Raw genomic sequence first — 20220 nt, 5'->3', positions numbered from 1 at the left:
GAGGAGGATACTTTCAAATGCCTTGAAGTGCAGCAGATGGATAGAACTGGGGTCTCTCTGCCTTTCTGCCACCTAAATATTTTCCCTTTCTCTGAGTTCACCATACCCTTGGTAAATGAGTACTACTCGTCTTTTTGTCATGAGAGAAGCGATGAGCACAGCAGCTTAATCACGTTGGTAACCCATCCCAAAAGGGACACTGGTGGTTCTGTCCCTGCTGCCCACCCTGAGGCACCTCGAGCTGGAACCCCAAAGGATCCCCTGGCACCCCAGGGTCCCCGGGAACCCCTGTGCTCCTGCCAGGTCCCGCAGCGGTGACAAGGTGACATTGCCTGTCCCTACCGTGCTGGGGCTCCCCTGCAGCTCTCGGCACAGGCCTGGGACGGGCTCTGACGTGTCTCCTGCAAGATGTTCCTTGCATCTGAGCAAGAGTTGCTGCCCTTGCTTCCTCCGTCCTGCCCTGGCAGCCGCCTTGTGTTTCGAGGCCCTTCAGCCCGAGGGTGAGTGGGCAGCTGCGATTTCTGCGCGACAGGAGCCCTTTGTGGCTGGAGCTGGACTGGGGCACGTTGTCCTGGCTGCACCCGCGCGTTCCAGCGCCTGGCAGGAGCTTTCACCAGCCGCCTCTGCCGCCCGCAGAAATGTCGGCAAAGGTTAAGCTGGGGCATGGAAGAAAACATTTCCAAGGAAGGAAAGAGGTTGAGAAGCAAGGCTGTTGATTTTGCAAAAGTTTTTCCCTCCCATTGGGTTAATGTGACTGTCCCGTCAGTGCTGTGTCCCTCTTACCAGGTCGGTAGCTTTTTCTTATTAACACCAGCCTGTCCTACGAGTGCAGCATGTCTGACCTCTTCCAAGGTTTCTCTCCAGCATTACAGCCTCGTATCTTTATGCAAAGTATCTGAAGACAGTCCGGGCTCGAAATGCTGTGATGGGCGCTGCTGCTGGCGCTGCCCAGCAGTGTGGGGACTGGCACTGGTGACAGCACCTGCCCGCCGGGGACGTGTCCCCCTCAGCAGCTTCAGCTGCAGAACTCACGGTGTATGTGCCCGTGCAAGATAATCAACAACTACTTCATTGTCCTGGAATCTTTATGTCGCGGGATCCAGTATGAAATAAGCCCTCGCATCACTTGATCCCAGCGAGAAGCGAGCTCTGCCAGCGCTGTCCCGGCAGTTCAACCTCCGCTCAGGCTTTGGCCATTCCTGACTCAGCTGCCAACAGAACGAGCTGCTTTTAGCGTTTCTTTGGAGTAAACAAACACCTGCGAGAGGGACCAGCCCCGCTCAGCAAACACAGGGCACAGGAGACCCTGGGGTCCGAAGATGCTTTTAAAGACAAATGATTAATTCAGACCTTTCCTGCCTTGTTTGTGGTGTGAGGACAGACCACAAAACCAGATGGTGTTAGTGTTTGAAAACAGCCTGGTCAAGCTTAGCGCGGGAGAGGATGGGGAAAGAGTTCATCTCACTGTTGATGCTAATAGGCTGCTTTTAGTTAAAGATAAGTTAAATTCATTAGTGTATTTTGCCTCACTGAAACAAGGTTCCTTTGCCTCGGCTGCTGTTGGCAAAGCAAGCGATTTCATCGTCACATCTAAAATCCTCCCTGCGTTTCAGAGCCGTGTTATCGGGGCACTTTGCTTGCTTGTTCCTTTGCAGTGTTGTTTTTTGGTCCCCAGCTTGAAAAGTGTTTCTTCACTAAATGGAAGTGGTTAAAATTTGAAAGTAACTCTGGGCAGGTGTAGGAATCCTTGGTAAACAAAAGTTGTACTTCTCAGCTTTACAACGTTTTGCTTCCACAGTTCAAACGCGTGTGTGTAAGGTGAGTACACGTGTGTCTGTGCACACGCTTGGCGATTGGCATCAGTCAATTATTCATGATTTGTGCAGGGCCCTGGTACCTGATATTAACGACGCTGGTGCAGGAGCCGAGCGAGTGTCACGTTTCTGGGACAGCCGGCTCCCCGCAGCTCGCGGCGATACCGGATCAGGCCCTGCTGTGGGCAGCGGTTCGCTTGCAAGAGAGGGAACTTCTGATCGAGTTTTTATTGCACAAACTGTTTATTTCTCTCCCCTGAGTAAGGAGGAGAGGTTAAACTCTGAAACCACCAGGGAGGAAAGCAGTGTTTTTTCTGGGGAGCGGATTTTGGAACTCGCAGGTTGATCGCAGGCCAGCAGTTTTCCCACCCCGCAGCCGGTGCCAAGAGCAAGGAGCGCTGCTCTAAATAACACTTTGGCCTTTATGGAAATGTATCAGATGTTCCAGGAGCCTCCGTCTCCGCTTCTCCTACCTCACTTGCTCTCTCTGCAGGATATAGTTAGCACTTGTCTTAGCCTTATATAGCAAGGCCTGATAGTTAGTGTTAACAGGAATAAAACAACAAGGAGAGCTGCCAGATTGCATAAATCAGGCCAGTGTTTGGAATTTCATAAATGCCATGACTTTGGGTACAAGTTGAGCGCGCGGAACAATACTGAACTGTTCTCTCTTTATCTCTCCCTCCCTCGCTGAGGGAGGGCAGGGGGAGAGCTGGAATTTTGGTGCTTCTTCCATGTTTTTAATTCCCCCCCTCCCTGTTTTCGTCCCTTGAAGACCGCAGGAGGAGCAGCGGCAGCCGCAGCCAGGACTCCACCGACGGCCAGGACATCCAGGTTCCAGAGCAGTTTTCAGGGCTGCTCCACGGCTCTTCCCCGATCTGTGAGATCAGCGAGGACCCTTTCAGGCTCGTTTCCTCCACAGAGAAGGGAGGCGCGGAAGCAACCAGCCACCCACCTGCTATGCAGCTGGAGGATGCTGACTTACCTGCCTCGGGATCAGCGCGGACCAGCTCTCCGGACCAAAACCAGACAGTTGTCTACGCAACCGTCCAGCACACGCACGTCAGCCGGGCGGATCCCGGGGCTGTAGTCACGCCCCACGTCCTGCAGCACCCCGGCGGTGCCGAGGAAGAGGGGGACAGAGCTGTGGGCAGAGCCCACCCGGGCAGCAAGCCCAAAGCCGAGCTTAAACTCAGCCGCAGCTTGTCCAAATCGGACTCTGATCTCCTGACCTGCTCTCCGACAGAGGACGATGCCATGGGGAGCCGGAGCGAATCGCTCTCCAACTGCAGCACGGGGAAGAAGCGGCTGGAGAAGTCGCCGTCCTTCGCTTCGGAGTGGGACGAGGTAAGGCCGGCCCTGCCCAGGAGCTGTGCCGGGAGCGGGTCTGTTCCGCTGGCGCCACTCGGGCTTTCGGACGGGGTCCTGGGTGGTTTTCACTACTTGTACTAACTCTCGGATCACGTTAACAGGAACATGCTCACTTGTAAGTCTTTAAGGTGTTAAATGCCAAAAGATCGGCTTAACTGGAGTGGGGGAGAAGCAGAATTGCAAGAAGTGGGGGGCTTTTCAAAGTTTTTTAAGTTGTTCAAATGCAGAGCTTAATTTCTTTTAGGCAAGCCCAAACTGAGGGCAAGTTGATAACAGTGCTCCTTGCAAACCTTTGTGTTGACCTCCTCTTCCCAATCCTTCCCCTGGGACTCTCCCGGCATCCGGACATGTTTTATTTCTGGGTCCGTGCTGCTGGGGGGTGAGCAGCGTCCTGGGTTCATGGGCATGGAAGGAAGAGAGTAATTAGGCTGTGTTTTGTGTATTTAATAGCTCCTGCCTTCCTCTTCACGTATGTATTTCAGAGGCTTGTTTGAAGTCACTTTATTATAGTCCAGGAGGCCCGTGGATAGTTAAATATTTCATGCTCAGAAAGTTGGCCCTAGTGAACCACTCGGGCAAGATTAAGTGTCCCTCTGAAATTCGGCACCGCAGTGTTACTGAAACATTCTTTGGAGATGATGCTCTGCTGGTCGAGCAGCAGCGCTGCACGAGAGATAAGCTCAGCTGAACCACTCTTTGTACACTGAAAGGAAATAAAACCCGGCTGGTGCTGGGCGCGAGCTGCCGGTGCTCCCACTCACCCCTCCGCGCACGGACCGGCGCTCAGCTGCCTCGCTGCGCCCGACTCGGAGATTAAATAATATTTTATGGAAGAGGGAGGTACTCAGAGATGCTAAAAGCAGAGTGGGAATCCCTCCTCGGTACGAGCCCATCTTCCAGTTCATACTCTCACTCCCTGCAGTGTTTCAGCGTCACCAAATAATCTGTTTTCCTCTGTCGCTGTTCTGGTTGTAGAGGCTTTGCTGCTAATTACCCAGGTCGGTTGTGGTATGGCTGTGAGTGAAAGATTCTGCAGCAGAAGGCTTGTTTGAAAGGACCAGATGGTTTTCATGGTGCTTTTCATGCCTCGCCCAGCTGTGGGCAGCAGGCGCAGAAGGGAAGGAGCCTTTGGCTGCTCCGTGCTGCGCAGCTCCCCTGCTCGTCCTGCTCCGCCGGGAGAAACGCGCCCGCAGAGCTGCCCCCTGCTCGGAAACAAACCGCGTCATTTCCACCCAGCGTCAGCCTAACAAGCCACAAGAGGAAAATCTGCTTTTCCTTCCCATTATGTTTAAGTGAGGAAATGGGAGAAAGAATGTGAAAAATTCACATCTGTCTACAACGGGGCAGGTCTAACTGAAAACACTATGTAAAGAGAAGTATTCTCCTAAGAAGGGGGACGGCCCAGCAGCTGGTGATTCGCCGCCTTGAGCTTGGTTTGCTCTTTGATTTCCACAGGCTGTGCAGAGGCGTTTGGGGTCTCGCCGGCTCCTGGTTGTGCTCTATAGAAGCAGCACACAGGGAGCTGCTGATAGTAATTTATATGGTCAGGCCAGTCCTTGCTGTAAAATATCCTAAAGTAGCCTCCTGTGATTGGTAAGAAATGGTAAAGATGCACCTGTGGGGAACATCTGGGGGTTTTTTGCAATGATTTCTATGTGCAGAAAGGGGCTGATCTGGCTGGTGATAATGGCAACAATGAGATTTAAACATAAATGTGGTGCTGGTTTTGGAGGTTTAATGAGTTCCCTGAATTGGATAATGCAGCTGCTCTGAATGAGATGCAACTTGCAGCCTCTGAATTTCCCAGGCTAATATAAAACCTTGTTGAGCCGCCCCGTTAGCAATGATTTGGCTCTTCCTCTGCGTTGAGGGGAAACAATGGCAGATTTATGTGCATTATTCTGTTAATTTTGAGAGTCTTTGTGCAGGCAGCAGAGGAGGGAAGTGATCCATGCGCAGCTCTATGCAGCACGCAGCTGTAGCGAAGGAGCGGAGGATTTTGCCCGCGGCTGCGCCAGCAGTAGGTGTGTCTGCGCAGGCACTGGGGGGACCCGGCTGTGCGCCCGCGCAGATGGGGCCGTGGCAGCGGCCGGGCGAGCGCCCAGCGTGGCTCCGGGCCGGGGGGCCGCTCAGCAGGAAAGTGTTTGCAGCGCAGGGTCACGTCCCGGCCCCAGCCCAGCGCCCATTGCTGGAAGTGGAAGGTGGTGCTGGCTTTGCCAGAAGGGTGGGATGGGGAAGAAATTATTCACTTGGCAAAGCTCGTCCTGTTCCCGGCTGCGGCTCCCGGCTCCAAGGCCTGGCCCAAGCAGCAGCTGCCGACAGCGCTGCTTTGTGTTCCGTCTGCACGGGGTGCTCAGCGCCGTCCGTCTGTCCCCGACCCGCTGTCCTGCACCGGAGCTCACACCTCCTGTCCCCTCGGCCGCTGCCGGAGAGCAGCTCTTGGGGTGCCGGAGCGGTGACCGGAGCGGTGACCGGAGCAAACGGCGACGCGTGGCCCGGGTGAGGGTGTCTCTGCTCCGGCCTGTGCGGGCAGCGCGGTGGGGAGAGGCGTGCGAGGGGCAGAGCTCATAGTCAGCGTGAATATTTGAATCCTCCCGAGCTCGGCTGAGGGCTGAAGTGATAAATTTGTTTTTCATAATCATCTCATAAATATTTAGCAGATGAGATGAGCGTGCGGCAGTTGTAGCTTGCTGGGCTCAGAGGTTCCAGCATCAGTCTCACAAATGAGAGAGGTGCTTTGTGTTCTGTCTTTAGCTCTTTTAGGGAGAGATTAAACCTCCTTCAAAAGAGACTTAGGGAACTGAATAAAACATGCATTTTACTTCAGCTTTTTTTAGGGAAAAAAGGAGATGCACAGTCCACTACTTTGCCTTTTTTCCCCAAGTGAATTAGTTGAGGAATTAATGAATATTCTGCAGCTAATTATGGCACTGGACAACCATCCTCTGCTATGAATTCGTGCAGTGCTGCTCCATGTTTTGCTGTCACCGCAGAAGGGATTCTTTCCTATTTGCAGTAACTATAGGTTCGGTGTTTCACCTGTTGCAGACCCATTTTTGGGTCTTAGTGTCACGTAAGGATGGACGCCAGGAGTAAATGGCACGTGCGGTGCCTCCTGTACAGGTTTTGAAGAGCTGGGGAGCGAGTTGTTGGAGGTTGTGTCTGCCACGGGTGGGTTAAATACCTGATCTCCATTAACCTCTCAGGACTGCTTGGGTGCTTGAGTGCCTGGTGGAATTAATGCCTTAGTTACACACTTACGGTTGAGGATTAAGAACACTTGCATTGAAATGTGAAACTTTCAGGACAGCTCTGGATGCACAAGGTGCCGCTGCCCGAGGAGGACGCCAGAGCGCGAAGTTTGGGGCAGTGCCCAGCGCGGGTGCCCCTGCCCGGCACGCGCGTCCCCTCGTCCCCGCTCACCCCTGCCCCACCGGCCTTTGTTGATTTGCAGGGGAAAAGCAGTGATGTGGTCAATATTTTTGTTCTCATTTCTGCTATTCTAAGCAAGTGTGGCCATCAGGATGTTAATCAACTTAATAATTGGGCTGATTATTCTATAATCTCCAGATCCCAACGTTTCCTCTTGTTTTTCCTGTGCTAAGGTCAGGAATTCTGACATCACCTCTCGTGTTGAAGCTCTTTTTCCCTTTGCCCCTGTGGTGAGATTTCCTCCATCCTGATTAACTTCTCAGAGCGAAAGCTTTTGTGTTTCTACCTCACAGGTTTGCTTTGTGTCTACTGCAGATGGCCAGCCTGTTAAAATTATAAACCAATACTGAACTGAGCCAATCTAAGCCAAATTAAGAAAATTCACTAGTTCTGTAGATAAAATCACTTGGTATTCTGGTCTGAAAGGCAAATGTAAAGACCAAGCATACTTCGTTCCTGTGTTTACCAGCAAGGTTTAGGCATAACAAGAATTATATTTGCCAGCTCTTTGAGTCGTATCAATTCATCTGGAACTAGGCAGGTATTGGGAGCAGCTCTCCCTAAGGCAGGTTTGCAAAATACAGAGAGGCGCTGCAGCTTGGTGGCTTCCCCGCGCTCTCCCAAGGATCGGTGACAATTTCCCAAGTACAGATCAAATGCACAACGACTTCTTTCTGCTCTTATTTATAGGTCACCAATTATGGGTTGAACGTGCATCTAAATTAGCCTGTGTGCATCCAGCGTGTTAGAATAATATAACAATTGCAGCCCACTGCTGCTGTGTGTTTCTGTTAACTTTCCAAGTGTATTAACTCGGTATTTCTGGATCAGAAGCTTTTGAGTCTTCTATGTAAATTATTTGTGCTCTGGTGGATATTTTGGTTATGTAACGATCTTGTGATCATTAGCATTTTTGGGACTCTCTTTTTTCAAGAACAGAAATGTCCGGCTTCAATGTCCTTACTAAATTCAGCCTTTCATTATGTTATCTTCCACTGTACATTGCATGTTCCAGCACTTCAGAAGTTTTATTTTTTAAAAAGTGTTTCTGTAGGTCTGTCTCGAGTCTCCAAGCAGGCTGGGCCGTGGAGACGACCTTTGCAGCCTTGCTTCCACCTTCAGGTATCCCTAACCAAAGACTTTTCTGGGGAAAATGCCTTACCTGGCTTGTGTCTTCATCAGCAGGATGGACAGGGAAGCTGGCAGGACCTAATTGCTCGTTAACAGCACCTGCTGTGTTGTCTCCCAGATGAACAGCATGTTCTTGGCTCCCGCTGCCCGCGAGCGCCCTCATCACCGGGGGTTTTCAGCCTTTGGAAAAGCTGCCTTTCCCTTGGCTCTCAGCCCCGTCTTGTTACCTGGGCTGTTGTCACATCAAGCCTCAGCTGTTGTGGATCTGCAGAAGGGTGGGAAGCAGCAGCGGGTTGTCTGAGCGACCCCGGGTGCTCCTGGCCGCGCCGCGGTGCAGCGGGCTGCAGCAGGTGCGTGTGGGGCAGCGCCCGCCGGAGCAGATCGCGTTTTGCTGCGACGGTCCGAGGTGTCTTTTCACCATGTGCTTCTGAAACATGAAATGAGAAGCGTGAGGAGCTGGGCCAGTGCAATTCCCACTGCACCGAGCAGCCTGGAAGATGTGGAAGTGCCGGCTCGGGCGTTACTGCTGTTCAGAGGACTTGTGGTGTAAACTGGGTGTTAATTTTGAGATGCTCAAAAAGGCCAGTTGAAGCTGTTCTGTTCAGTGCGTCACTCTTGCGCAGGGTGTTCATATTCACTGTTGTGCAATTGCCGCTTGAGTCATTTGCTTGTGCCGACCTCTCTCGTCCCCTCCTGTCCGTCCGCCGCTTCTCTTGAGAGGTGATTTCACAAGTCAGCCATTAAAGAAGAAAATCCTAAATCTTGATGAAATAGCTCTGCTTTCTTTTTCCTCTTAGCAACCCCAAAATAACTTGCTCTTGTTTGCGAGAAAATCCATAAACCAGCTGAGAACGGCTTGCAGCGTCTCGTGTCCAGCCAGCGTCACCTGGCAGCTGTGTGGCCCCAGCTCTGGGCTGTGACACCGCGGGCTGGGGACGGGGACGGGCGCTGCGCGCGGAGGGGCCGTCCGTGCCGGGCAGCTCGCGGCTGGTCGCGCTTTTGCCCTGACTGGGGTTTGTTGCTGTGGTTTTGGTGCAAAACGGACGTGTCAGATGGAGCCATTCTGTGCTTCCCAGCGCCAGCCGTTGGCCTAACGCACCTTCGTTTTCTCCCCTGCTTTTCAGAGCTGGCTCGTTAGGCTGTACCGAGGCTGGTCACTTTGTCATTGGGGGTGTTTGTACTCAGAGGGGTTTTTAAACTGTAGAAGCAGCTCGTCTGGGGTTTTTTTATAATTTTAAATCAAATCCACCCCATCTCTCGGTTGTGGAAGCTTAGAAATAACGAGGTCTTGACCCTTGACACTTACTTGGAATTGCAGAAATTTAAAACACTGATAACCTTTAAACTCAACTTCGTAAGCCGCTTTCAAGAATAAAATATGCTGCTGGAACTGCTGTCTTGTCTGCCGAGCTCTAGCCCTGGGCGAGTTTGTACAATAGGTTATGAACCCCTTAATAATAAGGATTTATAATGGGAATCCTGGTATATTCTTAATTATGCTTATGCTGCAGGGTGTCGTTATAATGCACGAATACCATACATATGGCAGACAGTGTGCCATTTGTTTCTGAGAGGTTTTTATTTAATTATAGACTTTTATCTGAATAACTTCATTGCTCAGTGTTGCTGTTTCCGTGGTGCCCGCGCAGGCTGAGCCGTGGCGCATCGTCCCCGGGATCAGGCTCGGGGCTGCGGTTTGGGAAGGGGCCGGAGGTGGTCTGGGGCTCAGCCCGGCTGGGCCGGGGCTGCAGGGCAGGCGCCGGGCAGCTGGAGGCTCCGACCACCTCCCGTTGTGAGGGGAAACCCAGCGGAAGAACCGGCCGGGGTGGGGTGGCTGTTGCGCTCGGCGTATCTGCTCATCCAAATGCTGGCATGCGTGTGTGTGTGTGTATTTTTTTTTTTTTTCTTCCCAGGACAACCTTGTGATGTCCTTGGGAATCACTGGTGCTGCACGCAGAGACTGAGCACAAAAGCTCTGCATTTATCTTGATGGTAAATGTAAGGGCTTCTCAGCGCGAGGTGGGGTTTTACTAAGCCCCTTCCAGAGAGCCGCAGCACGAAGATGCCCCGGCGCGGGCGGGTGGCGGAGCGCCGCTCCGTTCTGTGCTTTCGGAACCAGGGCTCCTTGCTGCATGCAGACGAGCTGCTGCAGACAGCTCGTGGGGCGCGACGCTCTTTTATTGTGGTGATAAAAGACCCGGGACTTGTTTAATCGTCCTCTGTCTCTCTCAATGGACTCGCTGGCTCCAAACGCCAGCGCTGGCTCTGGGAGGAAAATCTGGGGAGATTAACATGAGCATCACGGCTCCGCGTCCACGGGCGGGGAGAGCCAAGGCAGTGCCGGTACGTGGGACTGTGTCCTGCTGCCCGCGGGGCCGGGATCGGAGAAACTGAGAAATTCTGCATCCCGCTCGTGGCAAAACCCGTTTGGTGCTTCTGCCGTGAGTGCTCAGAGGTGGGAGTTACTGCTCAGAACTGGTGTTGAAATCTGTCTTGCCAGCAGAGCAAACCCCAGCGTGCAGCGTGTCCTCCACACCGGCTTGGCTTTTACTGGCCTTCTGCAAACAAATACCTTTTCTCCATTAATCAGAGCTCCGTCGCTCGGGATAGTTAGTTTAAAGATAAAGTTCTGTTTTGGAGTGAGCTGCCAGTTGCTATGTTTCCGTGGCCGCCTGCCTGCGTGGAAGAGCTCACGGCTTCTCAGCCGCACCCAGCTGCTTTTTTCAGGGTATTTTTATTTTTCAGCAAAACGTAGGCAAATGTGAAAATCAGTGTGCGTCGATCTGGTGACCGCTCTGCCACTCCTTCCATCACACGCTTTGCTCTGGGTCACTGGGCTCTCCCGGCCTCGCAACCTTTCCTTCTCCCAAAGTGTTTTAGCTCTGCAATAGTTTGTCTCCTTTCCAGGTGGAGTTTCAGGGCTCATTGGCCAAAACACCTTCATAGCGTGGAGCCAGCTACCCCTTTAGATTTAGAACAACAGATGTGATTGTATTAACTTCTGAGGCAAAAGGGTTTTGTGGTTTTATTTCTGTGGGTGTAAAAAAAAAAAAAAAAGTAATAATAATAAAAGCGCACCCCAAGCCCAGCCCACACCTGTTCGGAGATGGGAGCCTGGTGCTTCCGTGGAAAAAAACACGTTAAGCCAAGACAAATCGGAACTTGGTGTTCAAGCCACAACTACGTCTGAACTGCAGGACTATATTTAAACATGGTATTTTTATATTTTAGTATTAACCACTGGGAAAGAACAGCCTAAAGAACTGTAGCGCAGGCTATTCTCCAGGTATCTTCTCTGCCGGCCCCATCTCGGTGCTGTCGGGTGCAGCTGGGGACCAGCTGCGGGGGACAGGGATGTTCGTTCTCGGTAGATTTGTGGCACATGCAGTCATTTATATGCAGCTCTTAAGTGGACTTGAAAAGATACCATCTCAGGCAGTAGTTTCTACTTTTTTTCTTAATTGCATGAGGTTTGCCTTGAGCTGTTGACTGTGAATTGCTTAAATCGGGGGATGAAGTTGTCTTTAGCTCCCTCTCCTGGGTAGTTACGGCGTTTGCCCCCGTGATGTTGCTGCTTCCACAAACTCGGTCCCTTTTCAAACGCTTTCTGAGCAGCTCTGCTCTCAGTGCTGCTGGTGGGGAGCACGGCGTCCGTGCACAGCACTGGGAAATGGGATGGTTTAAAAATTAAAATAACCCCCAAAGAAGCCAGGGAGCCGCAGCCCTGGTGTGCCGAGGGCTGGCGAGCCGCGGTGCTCGGGCAGGGATGGGTCTGCGTGTCCGGGCTGAGCTAAGCAGTGGGTTCCTTTCCTTCCCCCTCGTTTGATGCCCCAGAGGGAGGGTTTGGTTGGAGCTGTTTGTTTCCAGGCTCTGGTGGTTGTGGAAGGGGAGGCTCTGTGAGTCCCCACGTCCCTTCCACGTCTCCCAGCCCCGCAGAGACTTGTCCGGCAAGGTGCTGCGGGCCAGAGGGATCTTAACAACCTTGCCTGCATTTCTTTGGCAGTCACGTGGGAGGTGGAATCCAGGGGCTGCCTTTAATTTTTCCTGAGGCTTTATGAGTAATGCAGCATGTGTGGTTTTTCTTTTTTTTTTTATTTTCAGATTGAGAAGATCATGAGTTCCATTGGTGAAGGCATTGACTTTTCTCAGGAGCAGCAGAGGATCTCAGGTAGCGTACCCAGCTCGTGTGTGTCCGTCTCGGTTGTGCTCTGCACAAAACGGAGGCGCCGGCTCCTGCGTGCAGAGCTGCTCGGGAGGTTTGTTCTAATTCTTCTCTTCCCAGATGCAGCTTCACTCTGAAAATCAGCAGTTTGTTAACAGCCCCACCTCTCCCTGCTGGAGGCACAGCCTGGCTCCTGGGAGCGTCGTCTCCCGGATGGCGCAGAGTCTGTGGCCTTCAAAGGTGGAGATAATCGCTTGGCTTTAATGGTGCCGTGAGAAACTGAGCTGTTTGTAGTGAGACACAGCACACGAGGCTTGATTAAATGGATGCTGGTGAACTCTGCTGTCTGGGGACTGAAGGTGCCTAAATATCATGGACTGCTCAAGGGTTCTAGAAATTCTGCATCTTTCTGATGGCGAGAGCAGTTCAGGTGTGGCAGCGCTGTGCTCTGCGGCACGTCCTGGCTGACCAGGCGCCACCACCCGAACAGCGGGTCCGGGGACACGGCAGTTTCTGTGGGGGAGGATCGTCTTCCCGTTCCCGCTTGGGCGGCGGCGCTGCTGGAGCAGGACGGGCTGGTGCCCATTGCAGGTCGTGGTTAATGTGCCACCTGCCTCAGTTTGGGTGATACTCGGCTTTTTCTGAGTATTCCTGTGGGTACCAACATCCACTAAAGAAGACTGCTTGCAGAGGAGCTGCTTTCCGCTCCACTTTAAGTGTGAATTCCTTTCTCTGCCTTTGAATCATGAGCAAAGACAAAAGCAGAGCTCAAGAGCGTGTCTGCCTTTGCTGCAGCATGATGGAAGGCGCTGGAGAGCTGCCACCGCCAGGGATTCTGTCCTTTTAAATCCTTCACCTCCAGCTGCCGTGGGTGGGCAGCGTCTCTCCTGATGAGATGCTAATGAGCATCCGCACAGGCAGTGCACACTTGCCATAATGAAGCAGATCTCGTACCCGTTCGTGGCCTGGGTTCGTGAGGAGGAATCCACCGTGGTTCCCCATGGGAATTCAACCTGCGCCTGCCCTGGACACCACAAACCGACCAGAGCTGATGTTCTGGGGGTCAGACGGCTCTGCAGAGGGATGCGGAGGAGTGTGGGGCTGGGTCTAACGCAATGGCAGCTGTTCGGCATCTTGCTTTGTGACGAGCCCTCCCTTCCCCACGCGTCCGGGGCTGCGGGGGATCGATGTCGCTAGTGAGGAGGCTGACATGGAGGGAGAGGAGGAGCCAGCGCGGCAGACGCTGCCGCTGTGCAGGGGTTTCGGCAGAACGGACGCGTCTGTGCAGCCGGGTGCGGGTCGCGTTGCTGGGCTGCCTGGCGCCCGCTCTGCGCTCAGGGCTGCCCGCGGTCCCCGGTTCTCCCTCCTCTCCCTCGAGGGCTCCCTGAGGTAGCTCTGCAGTTGGCCTGAGATGTGAAAAATGTCCTTGGTGCTTTACTTGACGAAAGACAGAGGAATCTATTAGCAATCTGCATTTGGCTAATTGATCTCAGTTCCGGTAAAGTCGGGTGCTGGCTGTATTTCTTGTATCTGGTGGCATTAATGGCAGCGCTCTCCTTGGCCGTCCATCTTGCCTGATGTGCTGCTGGAGTTCATCGCCCCGTGGTGGGTGTAAGGACTTCGAGCTGCTGATCATCCCCAGCTGTGGCACCAGCTGCCTGTCCTGGTTCTCCCGCACACTCGCGTTGTGTGTGGACAGTGGTTCCACCAACGCTTGCTTGGATTTGCAATTCCTTCTTCCAGGTGGAGCTTGGTCGTGTGTCCCCAGGCCACATTGGGTCATGTTCAACTGTTACCAGGTGATGATTTTGGTCCAGCGTGGCCCATGTACTGATTTCTTCCTCAAAGAGGCTCAAACTTTGCACTAAAGGGCATTATTGAAACAGTAACTTGTAAAAGGCCTTTCTGGGCCCTGGTAGCCCTCTCCCTTCTCTCCCTTTCCCATTTTCTTTGGAGCATCCTCTTGCAAGAGGAGCTGAATTGCTTGGCTTGCCCCTTTTTTTTTTTTTTTTTTTTAACTTTTAAACACTCAAATTATTTCTAACTACACTCTGACTGTTTCCCCCTCTGCTATCTGCAGACCTTTTAAGGTAGGATTCATAAAATGTGGAGCATAAGGAAAAGGATGGAGCTGAGAATCAGGTGTTTGTTTTAATCAGAAGTTGCAATTGGACACTTGCTGGGGGGCACAGTGACGGGGATTCATTTGTTCCCCTGTCATCCTCATAACATGCAAATATTCAGTGTATTTTGGACTTCCTTATGTTCAATCTAGGATGTTTGGGGGCATCTGTTATCTTCTTTTTAAAGTAAACCCCTCCATTCCCTTCCCTCCAAATACCCCCCTCTTTTATCTTGTCTTGATTTGAAGTGCTTTTTAAAACAGAAAACCTGCGCTTGGTGTCACTGTAGTTTCCCCTTTAAAAGCAGAAATACATTTATGAGTGTACAAAAGCCTGAGTAGAGTAAATAATTTTTTGAAGCGAAATTCAGGAGCTCAGGGGAAGGAACTGCTGTGGTTTCTTTCTACCTGCCAATACCTCGGCTGCTTCCAGAAACGCTGCAGCAAGTGGCTTCCTCACCTCTCGATAAATTAATTCTGAGCCAGCCACAAATCACTGGGAACTGTCAAGGCAGACCTGTAACATCATTTTTTGAAAACCCAAGCTGTGTCATCCGTCACTGAGTAAATATTGAAAAGTCAGTAATTTCCAGCGGAGAGTTACGGAGCTGCAGGGGGGAGGATGGAGCGCGGGGAGCAGCCGCCGGGCTGCGCGGGGACGGGGCTGGCGCACAAAGCCGGCGCTCTGCAGGGACGCGCCAGCGCCGGGCTCGGCAGCGGCGGACGGGGACGGCGGAGGCGCCGGGCGAGCCGGAGCTTCCCGCATAAATTCCAGGTTTAGCTGCTGTCCTTCTGCACAGGCTGTGCGAGGGGAGACGGAAACCTTTTGTGTTGGGCGTTGCTCGTGCTGCAGCGTGCACCGGCTCGGGAGCGTCGGGCAGGGGTCCCCTCCCCAGGAGCTGCCGGATAACGGCCTGAGCCCCCCTGTGCAGCCCCCCCGTGCAGCCCCTGCTTGGGGGCTGGGATGGATGGTTTGGAAGGGACCAAACAGCTTCAGCTGACCTGAAGGCTCTAAGGAAGCAAACTCAGTTTTCCTGATCATCTCTGTATTTCCACACACCCTTGAAGCAGATATGATAAGAAGCCTGAACAATTCTGCCTGTCTCACATAGGAAATTTCCTGCTGAAAAGGAGATCTCTGAAGTTTTTTTGTGTCATGTCTAAGGTCTCAGGCTTTTCTGGAGTAACAAGTCACTGGACTCTCTTCCCAGGGGTGAGGGAAGGGAGAGCTTGTCTGCACAGCCTCTGCGGGGTGTTGGGAGGAATCTGATTGACCAGAGGCTGAGAGGAGGTGCCAGGGCATGTCTGGCACCGGAGCTGCTGCAGGAAGAGGAGGCAGCATGCTTGCACTTGGTTTCTTTTTGTCTCGCCGTGCCGTGGAAGCCAGGAGCTGACATGCCTCCCCAGAGCTGCTCGAGGGTGCGCTGAGGGGCTGGGACGCTGCGGAGCCGCAGAGAATGAAGAAAGGGCAGACAGAGCGTGCACCGAACGCCCGGCGGGACTGGCTGTGCCAGGGGAGCCGCGCTGGTCCCGCCGTGTCCCTGCCGCCCGGCGTGGCGGTCGCGCTCCGGTCCCAGCAGCGTGCCGAGATGCCGTGTGTCCGGATTGCTGGTGAAACGCCTGTGCCAGGACTCTGGTGCTCGGGGTCCCTCACGCCTCTGCTCCTCTTAACGCCGTAACGGAGAGAAAAAGCCCTTGCTATGGTTTGCCTCTTTCAGGACTGCTTGGGGAAAAAAAGTATAAGCCCGTCTTTTCTTCTGCTGCCGTTTGTGTGCTTTCTTTGTCTTGCATGTCCTCCTGCGGACAGCTGCTCTAGTCTGGCTTCTGCTGCTTTTCTGAGAGTCTGTCGTGCCTGTTTGCTGTCTGGGCTGCATGAAGATGTCTTTTCTGTGTAGCTGCTTTGTGCCCGCGGTGCTCCGGGCCCGCTGAGCAGGGATCCCGAGCCGCATGGACCGGAGGACCCGCACAGCCCCGCGCTCCGTCCCTCGCACCTGCGCCTGGCCGGGAGCGCCCGGGGCGGACGGCTCTCCCTCCTCCCGCCCCCTCCAGACCTCAGAGGAGTGGATCCGCAGCCCCGCGGGGTTGGGCTTCGTGCACTTGCCTGGCCAGGAGCTGCCCGAGCCCTGAGCGCAGTGCATGCCGTGCCTGGTCCCAGACGCGCTTCTCAACAGTTTGCCCGGGCGAGGTGTTTCTTTTCCTGAGTGTTAACTGGGATACAAATTGCACCCACAGCCCACGCAGGCACTGGAAGCTTGTCCATGGTCTGTGCGCACTGGAGGAATTGTCTGCCAGCTGATTTGTTGTACTCTGAGCATAATTTTTTGAGTTTCTCTATGGTAATGACTATGATGTGGCAATGCCATCTGTCTTCCTCAGAGTGCCGCTGCTACCGCCTTAACGGATTCTCCCTTTTCAAGCGTCTGCCGATTCCTCTCTCGTCAGGTTCGCGGATGCTGGAGCAGAGTGTCGGGGAGTGGCTGGAGTCCATCGGCCTGCAGCAGTACGAGAGCAAGCTGCTCTTGAACGGCTTCGATGATGTCCGCTTCCTGGTAAGTCCTCAGTGGGACCCACGGGCTCTAACAAACCTCTTGACCAAACCCGGGTTTGTGATCGATACCCTGTCAGCTGCAGAGCACATCTGGTTCTGCAGCCCCGCAAAACAGTCCTGGGGACACATCGAAGGTTGGACAGAAGCGACAAATGAGGGTTGCGTTGGGTCAGGGTCATTCATCTTCATTCGGGTGTTAGGGTTCTTTTACTATAATTCTATTTACTCCGCGCCTAAATCTTTGCTATCCAGTTCACTCCAGAAGTAGGAACTGGAAGTCTCTAGCGTTTGAAGTAATCCCTGAGCAGTTCTGGGCTGCAAAGGAGGTGGTGGACCTCTTGTTGGAAGTGTCCTTACCCTGAACATGCAGACAGCATGTTAATGAGCTGTACTTAATTCCATTGACACCGTTGGCTCTGAAACCTAATGATGACAAGAGAGTAATGCTTCGCGTTGAGGGTTTTTCCCTGCAGATCCCTGCTCAGGATGCTCTGCCGATGGATCTGTGCCCCCCGTGGTGTCGGGGGCTGCTCGCTCAGCAGCCTTTGCCCTGCCTGACAAGTGTGCTGATAAACCTCCTCAGCACAGAAGTTTAATAACGAAGGAGATTAACCTTCTACCTGTCCCGGGAGAGGTGGGAGCTGGAGATTCAGAAGCAGGAATTTTTGTTGACTATGTTTATTTGCAGCAAATAGTAGCCCTTGGTTGTCAATTGTCCAATGCAGAATTTTGCCATTTGTAAGATGGAGGAAAAGGTTCCTTGTATATGTCTCACTCTGTGATTTTATGGTAAATGTGGTAGGAGTTGCTGGATGTTTTTTCCCCATCTGATGCTGGGTGACCGTTCCCAGGGTTGGAAATCAGCTCCCGCTGCTCGCGGGAGGTGGGGCGCTCTCCCGCTCCCTCCTCTCAGTTTTAAAAGATCTCATAATTTCACAAAGATATCCGCAAACCCTGGCTGATTGCTTTTGCGTTTTGCTGCTTCTCCCTGTTAGGGGCAGTTGGCTCCAGCCCCTGTGCCCAGGCTGCGTTTAAATCCGCCCAGCCCGGTGCAAGAGTTTAATTAAGAATCTTTTCCTCTGTGGTGTTACTTGCCTTGAGCTTCTGATGTGGGAGTAAAACCTTCAGATACAGTACAAATGAGGAACAAGTATTTAATTTGTTTTTAGTAGTGATGTTGATGTTCTCAGATGAGTTATTAAAGTTGTTGTAGCCGCTGAAGCCGGGTAGTGCAGCACTGAGAGGACCTGGGTGCTTGGCTCCTGGTGCTCCTTTTCTTTTTTACAGAACTATTTCTTTATTAACTGCCACTTTCAATTGCTAACGAAGAATATTTCAAAGTAAGTGGCATTATTTTTCTGGACTTAAATGTTTTTTGTGAAAGGATTAGTCGCTATTGGGGCATCATTATGTTAAATATTTCAAGGTCCAAAGAATGCTGGGTAATGGTTTGCAAATTGCCAGATGGGCTCTGAGGCTAATTAAGTTTTAGTAGCAAAAATTAAGAAGTCGGAGTCTTTTCCTAGGGAAATGCTCTTGTTTTCGGCGTGACATTTGTATTGCATTACTGCCTGTATCTGGTGCTGTGGATTTTCAGCTGAGGATGCTCCTTTCGCCGCCCGAGTCCCCAGGTGCCCATTGGTGAGCAAACAAACAGCATGTATGTTGGGTAGACAAGAAAAAAGCATCACAAGAGCAAACTGTTAAATGTGTGGCGATAGTACAGCTGTAAAACAGGGGCCGTGTCCTAGAAAAAGAGCTTTTTAATGTCCTTATGAAGAAAGCTCAGCCTGCAGGAGACACTAACTTGAAGCAGGATTAAGAAAAGAGTCCGACAAAGAGCACGTCCTGTAACCGCGGTGGGACGGGGGAATCCAGCGGCTCAGGGGCGTTTGGTGCTGCTCTTCCCCTCACAGAGACACGTTAAAATGTGCAGGATGTGCAGAGCTGTGTGGTGGGTCCAGCGCTCTCGTAGCCCCCGGTTTCACCAGTTCTGCTCTCAGGAATTCCTCGTGTCCCGCGTGTTTTTCGTTGCTCTTGTGTTAGTTTGCAGCCCGTGTTACTGAAGCCCCTGCCCCAGATAAGGGAAGTATTGCTAGCACAAGTCACCAGGATTATTTACACATCAATTTGACATGACATTGAAGCGCACTTGCGAGCCTACGTGTTTCTGGGAAGGAACTGAAGTGTACGTTTATTTCAGATTGCGTAATCTTTTGGCTGGGCTAAGGGAAGAAACGGGCTATAAAAGATGGATTTAGGTGGGTTAGTTTTCTAAAAGACTGAGCTCTCCTTCCAAATACTAACACCTGCATAGAGGCTTTCCCCATTTTTCTGGGCACACCCCCCAACACGAGCCCCACGGGAGCCGCTTTCGCTCCTCTGCGGTGCCACCGGGTGACCTTCGGTGCCAGCGCCGCTGCCCGGGGCTGTGACACTCAGCTTCTGCTTCGAACGGGGCTGCGGTTTGAGCAGCAGCCTGTTCAGCCAGCTGGGGATTAAAAAAAAGCTAAAATGGAGACAGCGCTTCAAATTCTCCTTCTCCGCTTCACAGCCTGCTGGAATTCTTTCATGATAGGGGAAAGGTTTATTTGTGCGATGGGTGAACACGACTGAATTGAAGCTGCTGGCTGAGCATTACTGGCACGGGCTGGGCTGTCCTTGGCTTAGCAAAAAGACAGCTTTGCAAGCAGAATAAATCCCTCAGCAGGACTGCACACCAAACACGTCCAGCACTGATGAGCCAAGAGCAGCGGCCCCTGCGTGCGCGGGAGCTTCAGGAGACCCGTTACCTTGTCCCACACCAGGGGAGGAAAATACGAGGCCAAATCACGAAACCGTAGCAATGAGTGAGCAGCATCATTCAGAAAAATGCACTATAAATCGGCGTAATCATCCTTAACCAGGAAGAGCTGGGGGAGCTGTAAGAGTAGGAAAAATGTCCCAAGAATATGGACCAAGCGGGATTCTCCTGCTCCTGGCACTCAGTCCCATCGTGTCCCCTGTGGTCACCAGTGTCCCTGCAGCAGGTGTTCCCTTTGGGAGCCCCTGGGGAACGGGTTTTGCTCCGTGAGATGCGCAGGACGTGCCCGTGCCCTGCGGCGCACGCGGGAACGGCCTCGGGGAAGGACCGGGGGGGACGCCGCGGTGTGGGGGACAGAAGGGACGGTGCCGGTGTCACAGAAGGAATTACAGCATTTCTTGGTGGAATTGCCCCCAGAAGCAGGAAGGACATGCCGCCACCTGCCTTGTCCCTGCAGTGTTCTGTGATCCTGCAGATCCCATCGATGTGTCTGAGGTGTTCGCAGCAGCTTTTCCGTCCCTCGGGGGCTGAACGGCGGCTGCTGCCCCAGCGGGTTCCTGGGCTGGCAAACCTCGCGTGCGCGGCCGTTGTACCGGTATTCTGTAGCTGAACTTCTGAGTCCAAAGATACTTTGATTCACAAATGAGCAGGTAAAACAGAACATAAACCATTTTTACGGCCTTTTTTTTTTTTTTTTATTGTTCAAGCCTGGATTCCCATGGAGTGTGTGGAAAGCAGCTAATGCTGATTCAATGAGACAGCGTCAGAAATGGAAATCTGTTCTCCTTGTGTAGTGCCGTGGGCTCCTCTGGGTTGGTTTTTTTTGTTTGTTTTTTT

The 20220-nt window shown here is 52.6% G+C and overlaps 1 protein-coding gene and 1 long non-coding RNA gene across 8 annotated transcripts in view; one reads left to right on the top strand and one right to left on the bottom strand.

Moving 5' to 3' along the window:
• Positions 1–20220, top strand: part of ANKS1A (ankyrin repeat and sterile alpha motif domain containing 1A) — a 69165-nt gene that overhangs the window by 33437 nt on the left and 15508 nt on the right. For 5 of the 7 annotated variants that reach the window (XM_065649472.1, XM_065649465.1, XM_065649467.1 and 2 more), the window contains 3 exons: positions 2590–3161; positions 11850–11916; positions 16475–16581. In XM_065649472.1, the coding sequence (XP_065505544.1) occupies positions 2590–3161; positions 11850–11916; positions 16475–16581 (746 nt within the window). Of the gene's footprint in view, positions 1–2589; positions 3162–11847; positions 11917–16474; positions 16582–20220 lie in introns of those variants that run through there. The other 2 variants (XM_065649468.1, XM_065649469.1) reach the window with 2 other exon arrangements.
• Positions 2395–3066, bottom strand: LOC135997066 (uncharacterized). The gene is made up of 2 exons (XR_010607359.1): positions 2800–3066; positions 2395–2692 (listed from the first exon to the last, which is right to left on the bottom strand). It is a non-coding gene; the product is annotated as an uncharacterized LOC135997066 (long non-coding RNA).

This window comes from Caloenas nicobarica, chromosome 21 (genome assembly GCF_036013445.1).
Source record: "Caloenas nicobarica isolate bCalNic1 chromosome 21, bCalNic1.hap1, whole genome shotgun sequence".
In the NCBI taxonomy this organism is placed as follows: domain Eukaryota; kingdom Metazoa; phylum Chordata; class Aves; order Columbiformes; family Columbidae; genus Caloenas; species Caloenas nicobarica.
The sequence above is the reverse complement of the archived record's forward strand: the minus strand, read 5'-3'. Positions and strand labels throughout refer to the sequence as shown.